At 45.5% G+C, this 11,563-nt stretch overlaps 1 protein-coding gene across 3 annotated transcripts in view; it reads right to left on the bottom strand.

Moving 5' to 3' along the window:
- Positions 1-11,563, bottom strand: part of Kcnh1 (potassium voltage-gated channel subfamily H member 1) — a 306,520-nt gene that overhangs the window by 218,939 nt on the left and 76,018 nt on the right. For 2 of the 3 annotated variants that reach the window (XR_003843895.1, XM_021198198.2), the window contains exon 6: positions 4,878-5,351. Coding sequence is in view for 2 of the 3 variants with exons in the window: in XM_021198198.2 (XP_021053857.1) it covers positions 4,878-5,351 (474 nt within the window). In the remaining variant the exon portion in view is untranslated. The remainder of the gene's footprint in view (positions 1-4,877; positions 5,352-11,563) is intronic. The other variant, XM_021198199.2, reaches the window with a different exon arrangement.

Below are 11,563 nucleotides of genomic sequence, written 5' to 3'. Positions count from 1 at the left end.
ACACACACATACACACACACACACACACACACACACACAGAAAGACACAGCAACGACACTGTGATCTTGCTCCCTCTTCTTTGGCGGTCTTCAATGGCAGACAGTCCACTGGCATAACTATGAAGATACCAGGGACGGTTAATTCAGCTCCATGTACATTTTTATGATAAATGAGTCAGTATTTTCTTCATTCTTCCTACACTCTCCCAGAATAGTAATCTAGACTAGAGGGAATTGCAGACTTAGATCAGTAATGCTACATCCTCGGCCAGTGGAAAGGCGAGAACAGGTATGGAGTATAAGTCACTAAGCCATTAATCAGACCATTTCATCTTGTCTTTGTGGTAGTTTGACTATGTTTGGCCTAGGGAGTGGCCTTTTAGGAGGTGTGGCCTTGTTGGAGTAGGTTTGGTCCTGTTGGAGGAAGTGTGTCACTCTGGGGGTGGGCTTGGAGACCCTCCACCTAGCCACTTGGGAACCAGTCTTCTCCTGTTTGCCTTCAGATGAAGATGTAGAACTCTCAATTCTGCACCATGCCTACCTAGATGCTGCCATACTTCTACCTTGATGATAATGGACTGAACCTCTGAACCTGTAAGTCAGCCCTAATTAAATATTCTCCTTTTTAAGAGTTGCCTTGGTCATGGTGTCTCTTCACAATAGTAAAAACCTAACTAAGACATCCATAAAGGGACTTTGCTACACTTTCCCCTAGACTAACTCTTGGGAAAAATAGGGGAACATCCTTCATCGCCTCCCCACCTCTACCTGCCTGTTCTGGCCCTCCACTGCATTAACTTAATAATAGCTTTTCACAAAAAGGAGCATTCAGGACCAGTGGATCTGCCCCTCACTGGGCATCAGATCAACACCACAGCTGTCTCCTCCACACCACTATACCCAATGCCCAGCTTCTCTTCTATATTTCACAAGCCAAAGGGGTGAGCACACATTAGCAAATCCTCATCAGGTTGACTCACTTCCATGTACTCCTGTTTTACCAAATCTGTCATTGGGAAGATGAAGAAGGGGTAGAAGGAGCCCAAGCAGTTCTGTGGCAAGTGACTGAGGTCATGTGAGAGGCAGGACCCCCGTGTTTGCTTTCTTTCCAGTGAGCTCAGAAGGGCCTGTCCATTTCTGACCCCTAGTGATCTCCTTTCACCCTCTGCTAAATGCCTTACCCACATCACTTCCTCCTATAGCAGGGCAAAAGGCAAAGGGCAAAGGCTTCTTGTTTAAACAAAGAGCTTCTGTAGGTGAGAGCAATGCAGAACAGACTTGGAGCCCAGTAAGTCTGAGGTTGGAGCTAGCAGGGGGCTCAGGGTGACATGAACAGAGCTGCAACTGTGACCACAGGAGGACCAGGGACCCCTTACCCAGCTTCCTCACATATATCTCCCAATTTGTGTGAAATGCAGTCAACAGTCATCCAAAGCTTTAAAAATTGTCCAGCCTGAATCCCTTAACGCAGGAACTGCTACTTTGGATCATGAGATGGTCGACCTCTGACCAAGCTCTCTTCAACTCAAAGCCCACTGATAACAGACACCTTTCCTAAACCAATCCATTCCACAAACTTGGGAATCAGGAGCTGTCTCTATGGTGCTCAAACCTGACAGCTTCCCAACCCAGCATACACAATGCCAGAGAACAAGCTTTCTGTCGTGTTAGCCTCTAGGCCGTGGAGCCAGTCTTTCATACATGCTTGCAGGGCCGCCCATCAGACACTAATATGAACCCATGGAGACCGGAGAACTGTCTTGTTTAGCGCAAAACTCCGATGCCACTGCAACGCATAGCACACAGCTTATTTTACAAACCTAACACATGAGTGTGTGTATATATATACAAACATGTGTATGTGTGTATGTATGTACATGCATGTATATGTTTATGTGTGTGTACGTGTATTATGGTATGTATATGCATGTGTGTTAAAGTCTAGCTAAAATATTAAGGCCTAGATGGAAGGTTAACACCTAGGTAGAAGGTAATGACTACATAACTGTTAACTGGCTAGTCTGACATTTTATGCTGTCACTAATATTATAAGGAAATTTTCTCCTATGCTCTTCCTAAGAAACTTTCTCATGCCCAAACTGATTACATATTTTGTTCTGTTCTGTGCTCTTAGAAGCCAATCATGATAGAAGTCAGAACTATTTTGCATAGTTACCCACAATAGTATGGACCCAAACCAACCTCCCATGTGTATATGCAATCTCTTTTAGATTGCAATAATATATTTGAATTATATAAGCCAATAGCACAACTTTCTTGAGAGACAGACACCGCCCAATATGAACCTGTGTATAAGATTTGTTTTGGTAAGCTAACCCTGGGATGGACCCCAACATAAGAGATACCTGCACCAATATAAGAAACTATTTGGAATAAGTCTTTCATTTTGAGTATGGGTCAAGTCAAGTTTAAGTTCCCAAGACCTCCCTAGGAACTGACATGCTACTTGGCAGAAAGAAAGACAAAGCAAGTCTCATCCTGGAAGACAAGTTAAAACATGAATGTTAGACAAGTCCCATCCTGGAAGACAAGTTAACACTTGAATGTTAGACAAGTGCCATCCTGGAACACAAGTTAGAACATGAATGTTAGACAAGTCCCATCCTGGAAGACAAGTTAGTACATGAATATTAGACAAGTCAAGTCACCAGCCACAGTTGAATACCCCAACCAATGGGAGCAGGATAAATGTACAACAAAGACGTGTTCCTAAGGAAAATCCCCCTACCCCTAAATCCTAATTGGTTGAGTCATGTTCATTTGTACATTTGTGTACTTGCCACAGATGTTTGTGGATTTTAGGCTTAAAAACCCTGTAGGATCTTAATATTATGTCATGGTTCAGCTCCCGAGCCTGATTGATCAATCAATCCTGAGGTATATGCTCAATAAACTATCCCTGTCTGACTAAGATTGCTATTCATTTGATTTATGAGGTGACTCCTGGGCCACAACATGTATATGTGTGTACATGTATGTATGATGTATGCATGGTGCATACATGTGTGTGTGTGAACATATGTAGCTGTGCATGGTATACAGAAGCCAGAGAAAGACATTTGGCTTTTCCTCTATCAGCCTCCACGTTATTCTCTGAGACAGGGTCTCTCACTGAAACTGAAGCTCAGTTCCAGCTATGGCTGGCCAGTGAGCTCCCAGACTTCACTTGTCTCTGCACTTCCAGCAATAGGGCTATGGGTATGCACAGTTATATCTGTGTGCTACTGACTGAATTCAGGTCCTCTTACTCTTACCAGCACTATTCACTGAGCTCTCTCATGGCACCTCAAGTGTTTGTTTATTTTAGTATAAAATTTAACTTCCCATGTATATATGAAATCTCTTTTAGATTACAGTTTTATATTTGAATTATATAAGCCAATAGCATAACTTTCTTGAGGGACAGACACCTCCCAATATGCTCTGCAATTCACATCAAAGAATGCCAACATCCTCTCCAGAGGGAATTCTGTCCTCTGCATGTAGGTGGTCTGTCCAGACTCAATTAATCTCACAAAACTCACCAAAGGCATCCAGGAATTATCCCTTGCAATTTTATATTATATTAACAAGTAGTCCTGCTTGCACCCCCCTGTAATATCAGCACTTAAGAGACTGAGGCAAGAGAATTACGAGTTTAAAGCCAGCTACATAACAAGTTCTAGGCTGACTACACAAGGCACTGTTTTCAAAAATAAAGTATCTTAAAACAGACACAGCGGGGACCATTCTGGATCTGGAGTGGGTGTGCATCTAATCTCTGGCCTCCACACTCTGATCTTGGTGGCACTCCGTAGGAACCTACCCCTCAGCTGGAGAGCAACTCAGCTGTTTGGTTTTCCCCCAAGGGAATCAGCTGATGCCCTCAGCTACTGCTGAGCTGGTTTGAAGGCAGAGGCATGGGGATGCCCTCAACCAGTGCTTCCTACCCTGGATGGGAGTAGATTCTTCCTTCCAAGGCTATCTTTACCCCAGAGGATGTGCCATGCCTCAGCTCAGCCTCCAGATGGCTGCCTCGTTGCCCACAGTTAATCCTCCTGACCCTCTGTAATCAGAGACAATGAGGTCCCAGTGCTGAACAAGCTGGAGGCTTATCAAGAAAGTTGTCTTATCTTAATCCATAATGGAACACTGCCCTCCAAGCATCATCCAGATTAAGAATCTACTCTGCTCCTTGCAGTGACTTGGCATCCTTGCTTTTTGAAAGGAGACATTGGCTCCTCACCCTGGAGGTGGGGAGAGGTACTTCCTGCCACAACTGCCTCAGGCACCTGCTCAAAGGCTGCCTGAGCAGGTCCCAATCCCAACATGGTTACAATGTATTTACAAAGCTGAGACTCCACACAACCCCAGCACTGGCATATCAGAGTAGCCCAGCAAACAATTACCTCCAAAACCAACACTAACAAAGAAACAACTGAGTGCAACATTTGAGAACAGTAACGGCCTGTTACCATCGGTTACAGCCTGTGGAACAGCCAGCATGGAGCAGATAAAGAAAAGGCCCACCATCAGAACACCCAACAGGTACACATCCAGCAGCGCCAAAGGCAAGGCTCCCTGGTGCGGTGGCCATGCATGGCTGCTTCTGCAGCCTCTCTTCCCTGAGCCAGCAGCTGCACTCCACACAGAGGAAGAGTGAGCCCTTGGTCTCTTCCACACCCGCTCACCGGCATGCAGGGCCTCTGGACCTCCGGAGGACAGGAACGGCAGGCAGGATACCCATGGTGCATGCTCCCTCTGTTGTGGCACGGCTCATGCTGCCTCCCACCCGCTCAGTGACTCTTGTGCTGACCACCCGCATTTCATTCAGCTTTAAAGACATGACAACAAGGTCCAAGATTTGAGGGATGTACCTGACTCTCTCTCCCCTCCAGTGGTGGTGGGATCTGATCAGCAAAACCAATCTTCCCTGGATCACCCATAAAGGCACTAACCTCATCCACGTTCTCAAAAGCGTTGATGACGTCATACGGCAAACAGGACAGAAGGTCGATCACGAACCACGTCTTCAGGTAGTTCATGCGGATAAGTTTGGGGTCAGAGATCACTTCCCCCGCTGGTCCGACAAAGGTGGTGTGAAAATTCAAAACAATGTCCACCAGAAAGATGACGTCCACGATGCTGTCCACCACCAGCCAGGCCACATTATTCTGCCTGGTTTTAAAGGAGACGTTGTAAGGGACCAGGATGGCTGTGTAGAAGGTCAGGATCAAGATGATCCAATCCCAAGTGGTCTTAAAGACACAGTAGTGTAGGATGATGTGAGGGGGTGTCTTGGGCGCCTCTTGCTTGTACTGGGGAAGGATGTCTGAACCCAGCTGCAGAACCTGTGCAGAAAAACACCACCAAGAGAGACAGGGTTAGGATTTCACAGGAACATCTCACCAGCCTGCATCTGCCAATGGCAAATGCTCACAACACTTTGAACAGATCATTAGCTACACTAGCAGATGCTGAGGGAGAACGAGGGGGGGGGGATTTATACGAACATGATAACGGAAGTGCTCATGCTGTAGTGATAGCAGGTTGTTGTCTGGCTGACTGTAAGCTGAGCAATGTGGTAAATACTCAGACACGTTCATTGTCTTGCTCGTTTCTAAGCACAACCTTACTTACTTGTTTTCCTCTAGGCAGTTTCATATGTGACATGTGAGAAGCCGAGCAGGAGAATTAAGCAAGTTTATTCCATCAATATTTATACATTTATTGTTCTGTGCCAGGAACAATGTGCTAGAGGTCCTAGGCATCTGGCAATGAAGAAAGAATGTGGGGCCTCCTCGCTTGGAGCTCAGTCTCATACACACATTGAGGATTACTCTGTGCTGAGATGAAGGCTGAATTGATCTCTCTTCCTGAGAAAGGGGGGCAGGGAGTATAAGAGAGTCCACACTCCACCTGTATTCAGAGCTGTTCTGAGTTTGACGTAGAAGTTCTCTTCCTGGGAAAAGAACTTCTCATCAGAGCAATTAAGGAAGTCAGAGGAGTGCTCCCCTGAGTCAGAATAGTGCTCCCCTAGCATGGACCAGGCCCTGGGTTTGACCCCAGCGTTCCATAAGCCAGGTGTGGTTGTGCCAGCCCCATAACCCCAACACTGGAGAGAGAAGGCAGAAAAATCACCTTGGCTACACAGTGAGTGTGAAGCCAACCTGAGATACCTGAGACCCTGTCCCCCTCCCACCAAAAAGGGGAGCGTGGGCTCAAAGAACAAAACAGATAAAACAAACTAAATAGAAAGCTGAAAAGATGGAGTAGAAACAAAGACACAGCGGTGTGCCCTTGACTTGGCTCCTCAGGTGTGCCCAGTCTTTGAATGGAAGAGGTACAGGTACGCAGCCTAGAAATACCAAGGCACACAGACAATGCCTCTCTTCACACACAGCCCATTTTCTCCAGTCAAAGGTCGGGGCACCATGCAGCTCCCAAAACAGAAAGCCCTTAGACAATGACTGCACTGCCAGAGCCATGGGCTACAGAGATTGTTGTGCCCTGTACCTACTGGGAGTGGCAAAGGTACTGTTGGAAGCCTGTTTCCCCTTCCCAAAGTTGCAAGGGAACAGCCACCCTCCCTTCCTGCAGGGGTGAATCATGAAGAGGAGGGAGCCTAAGATCCCACCACACCCCAGCAGTATGAGGTCACCCCTAGTATCTACAACCCAGAGTAGTAACAATGTAAGAAGGGGGAGAGGAGCCACCACCATGGTGGGGAGGAGGAGTGGCTCCGACCACCATACAGTGAGGAGTACCCTGCTAGGCACAGAGGCACATACTTCTGATGCCAGATGGTTGAGGCAAGTGTAAGGCTAGACTGGGCTACAGAGAGCCTCCCTCAGTGTCACTAGAGACAGAGTGACAACTTGTTCTCTGACCCAAGGTGGACTAAAACCGGGAGATGCCTGCCCTGTTCCCCGCTGTGTGTTACGAGAGCACTGCCCCAAACTGAAGCTCTAAGAGAGATCTAAAGTCAATATTCAAAATGCCCAGGTTCACAAATGCCATTCATTATACAAAGAACCACAGGAATAGCACACTGAGTGAAAAGTAGTTAATCAGTGGACACTAGCGCTAGAAATGACACAGACATCAGAAGCATCCAACACAAGATTTCTTAGGCAAGCTGGAAAGTAAATGGAACCATCCTGGCACAGAAAGAGCAGACACAAAGACAAGCTAGATAGAAGCTTCAGACCGCAATACAGTGACCACTGTTATGATTATAAAAAGATAAAGAAATAGAAGAATATGTTCTATGGGGGTGTGGAGGAAGGAGGTGCCTCAGTGGGCCCATGCCAAGGCATCCCTTCCCCCTGAGGGACCAGCCACAGGACAGTATAGTATAGAATCGAGTTTATTCAGGGCATGGGGAGGGGAGTTGAGAGGGTAGTAGAGACAGAGAACGGCAGACAGAGAAAGGCGTGGGGGGGGGGAGGGAGGAGAAGTAGAGGCCGGCCATGAGGGCATGGAGAGAGGGGGAAAGGGAATGGGGAGAGGAGGAGCAAGGGGTCAAGAGGCAAGAGAGAGGGAAGCAAGAGTAAGAGAGAGAGGAGGGGCAAGCAGCCCCTTTTATAGTGAGCCAGGTCAACCTGGCTGTTGCCAGGTAACTGGGGAGGAGCATACCTGGCTGTTGCCAGGTAACTGTGGGGGTGGAGTCCAGATAGAATACCAACAACTGCTATTAAAAAGAAAAGAAGGGGAGGGGAGGGGAGAGAGAAGAGAGAAGAGAGAAGAGAAAAGAGAGAAGAAGAGAGAAGAGAAAAGAGAAGAGAAGAATCCAGTGGATACACTCATCAGCAGAGCCTCAGGGGCATGTAGAAGCAAGTAACTTGAAGAGAAAACACAACTGGAATCATCCTTTAGTTCCTGTTCTGTGACAGACATGACCACTGCAACTCAGAGAGAAGAGGACAGTGCTACAGAAGACCATGTCACCAGGAAGACAGGGTGACCCTCCTACTGATGCACTGAAAAGAATTTCAAGAGTGCATGAAGCAAAAAATACATGGAAAAGAAGAGAGAAGCTCATTCATGCACATCTCTCAGCAAAGGATACAGCGCTAGGCAGAAAACTAGCAAAAATGGTGGAAAATGTAGCTCAGTGGTAGAGCCTACGTGAGTGAGACTCCATCCTTACCGTGAGGAAGGAGGGAGGAGAAGAGTGAGTGAGAGGATTCACAAGGACGTAGAATGTGATGATGCCAAGGATCAGTGGGATTTTATACTGGTAGAATTCTCTTCCCACAGCAGCAGAGTACACAGTCTCTTCAAAGGCACACAGAGCATTATCAGGAGAGCCTCATGCTCGTCCGTCAGACAACCGCAAACACTTAACAGAAAACCACACAACTTCTGTCCTATACACCCACACACACTGGAAAGACAGCAATACCCCTACACTTGAAAACTAAACAGTGCATTTTTCAATAATTCATGGGCCCAAAAGGGCTTATCAAAAGACAATTTAAAATACACTGAATTCAATGGGAAGGAAAACTGAACACATCAGGACCAGTGGGGTGCGACTGAGGCAGAACTAAAAGAGAGGCCTGCAGAGACAAAACAGGAATCCTGGCCAGTGACCCAGCCCCTCACCTAAGAACCTCTGTCAAGGACAAGCTAGAACAAAGCAAACCGAAGGGGTGGCAGGCAGCAGAGTCTATCAGAGCCAAAGCAGGAGAGAGCACTGCCAGTCGTTTTTAAAAGATTAGAAATAACACTGGGAGTGAGGAGTTGGCTTGCAGCTCAGTGATCGAGGCCCTGGGTTCAATCTCCACCAGCAAAATATAAAGGAAAAGTGGTAAAAACTGTCAAAGAAAAGCAAATGACCAAGGATGAAAGAGTCAGTGTCACCCCTGGGAACACCAGAGATTAGAAAACACTGCAAGGGACAGCAATGACAACTCGGTACTTAGAAGCTTCAGCAAATGGATCCCCAAAAAGACACACAGTGTGGGAACCCACAGCCCAAAACCAAAGGACTGCCTTCTTACTGTTCAACTTCCCAAAGCAGATAAAACCAAGGTTTAAATTCCCAAGGCAGATCTCTTTGGCCCCAGGAGGTTTTAATGAATAACATTTCTAAATTTAAAGATGAAGTCACAGCAATTTTGTACAATTTCTTACAGAAAATATCAGCAGAAGGGACAGTTCACGATTCTTTCTGTGAAATTAGTGTTACCTTGATTCCCAAACCAAAGTCAGCATAGAAAACAACAAATATCCTTCATAAACATATACAAAAGTTCTTAACAGTTGACAGCAGACAGCACTTAGCAGTACTCAAAAAATGAATTACTATAGCAACATATTTCCGAAGTGTAAGCTAATTCAATATTTGAAAGATTGGTGATTGATAAAATTCAGTACCCATTTATGATATTTTAAAAAGTTGGAAATAAGAATAGGATTTTTTTAAATTTTACAAAGGAACAGAAGAAAAGAAGGGATAGAGAGGGAAAATGAGAAAGGAGTGGGGGCAGAGGTGGGCACAGGCCCTGTGACCTACAGCTAACCATTCACTTTATCATGAAAACCCAAGTGCTTTCCCATTAAGATGAAAAAAGGCAAGATGTCAGATCTCATACTCTCGCTCAGCACTGTCTCACCACACAGTGAAGCAAAACAGAAAAGAACAGGTGTCCAGGTTACAGGGGAAGTCACACAACTGCTCCATTTGCAAAGACCACAGTAGCGTGCATCTGTAGAGGTTCTCTGAGACTCTACAAAGAAACCTGCAGAATGAACAGGGCAGTTAGCAAGTTCAACAAGGCAAGAGAGACATACAAAAGCCACTGCATTCCTTTACCATAGACACGAACACCAAAATGTTACCCTACCATTTATAACTGCTGAAGAACACATAGGTGTAAATATAGAAAAGCGTGTCACACTCAAATGTTGAAAACAACAACATGTTGATGAAACAGAGCCAAGAAATGTAGAGACACCGCTCTTGGAACTTGGAAGACCCAACACACCAAACATATCCATTTCCCCCAAATGGACATCTAAGTTTAGCACAGTTCCTATCAAAATGCTAGCAAGAATCTTTCCAGACACGTGTGCTCAAAAAAAAAAAAAAAACCAACTCCCTAAAATTATGTGAAAGGGAAAAAGAACCAGAAAGGCCAAAGCAAATTTTAATAAGAGTAAAGTAGTTGAAACTTGCCAAATGATATACATTAAACACATGTGGGTTTCTTGGTTTTGTTTATCTCTCCTTGGGGGAGGGGGAGACAGGAAACGTTATTTGAATATCAATTATACCTCTATAAAGAAGAAAGTGGGGGGACTGGTATAGCTGACTTCATGACAACTACAGCTACCATAATTAAGACTGGGCTGTGAGCAGGAGACTAGACACAGGAAACAGACCATATCAGAGCACAGGGTAAGGCTCACACAAATATGCCCAAGTGACTTTCATACCACTTGGGCTGTGAACTCTCACGAGCCAAAAACCAAACCTTTAGCTGTGCTTAGCGCCTCATCTAAAAGTGAACTCACTGGATGCAGAATGAATGTAAAACCACATCTCAGGAGGATCTTGAGAAAAGCTTTAGGATCTTGGATTCAATGGCAAAACCATGACTGCTAAATGAAGAACAGACAGTGGGCTTTACAAAGACGAAAAGACAGGCACGGTCGGAGTAGACACCTGAAAAGAGGCGTCAACAAAGAGCCAGCGTGCAGAGCACACAATCAACAGTGCACCAATCTCAAATTCAACAAGAGAAAAGCAATCCAGTCAGAAAACACGTAAAAGGCGTGGCCAGCGTGGATTTACAGAGAGCAAATGAGCACATAAGCCATTAGGAAAATACAGAGACCACAAGGAGACATTCCTGCACACCTGTCAAAATATCCAATATGAATAGCCATGCTGGGTGCAAAATGCCAGTAAGAAGGAAATGACCAGACCATCAACAGGAAGGTAAGATTGAGTGGCCATCCCAGAGGAGTGTGGCAGCCTATGGCACTCAGAAAGTGAAGCCATATGGCTGAGCTCTTGGTCCAAAACATGAAGACCTATGTGAAAGCATTTATAGGCACTTTAATCTAGAGAAAACATCAGCAGTACTTCAGATAGCCTTCAGTAGATTCAGGGTTAAGCAAACCATAACACATCTATACCAAAAACTCAAATCAGCACCACAAACATGTACATTAGAGATATAGACACTACCTGCCTGACCCTCAGAGTAAAAAACTTTCAGGTTTGTGATTTATATAACATACCTTTAGTGTGCATATGTGGATGCATCTATATATGCGGATTTGCGTGTATGCATATGTGCATGTGTACATGCTGGTGTGCATATGTGCACTTGAGCATGTGCACATATGTGTGCATGTGTGTTCATGTATGTGTGCACATGTGTGCATATGTGTGTTCATGTATGTGTGTGTGCAAGCATGTGGTGTGCATATGTGTAGGGGGAGGTGTGTATGCATATGCGTGCATGCGTGTTCAGGTGTGTATATGTGCACATGCATGTGTGTGTATGTGTGTGTGAGAGAGAGGGGGAGGGGGAGAGGGGGAAGG

The sequence above is a fragment of the Mus pahari genome, chromosome 5 (assembly GCF_900095145.1).
Source record: "Mus pahari chromosome 5, PAHARI_EIJ_v1.1, whole genome shotgun sequence".
NCBI classification, from domain to species: Eukaryota; Metazoa; Chordata; class Mammalia; order Rodentia; family Muridae; genus Mus; species Mus pahari.
Note: the sequence above shows the minus strand (reverse complement) of the source record. Positions and strands in the feature narration are given on the sequence as shown.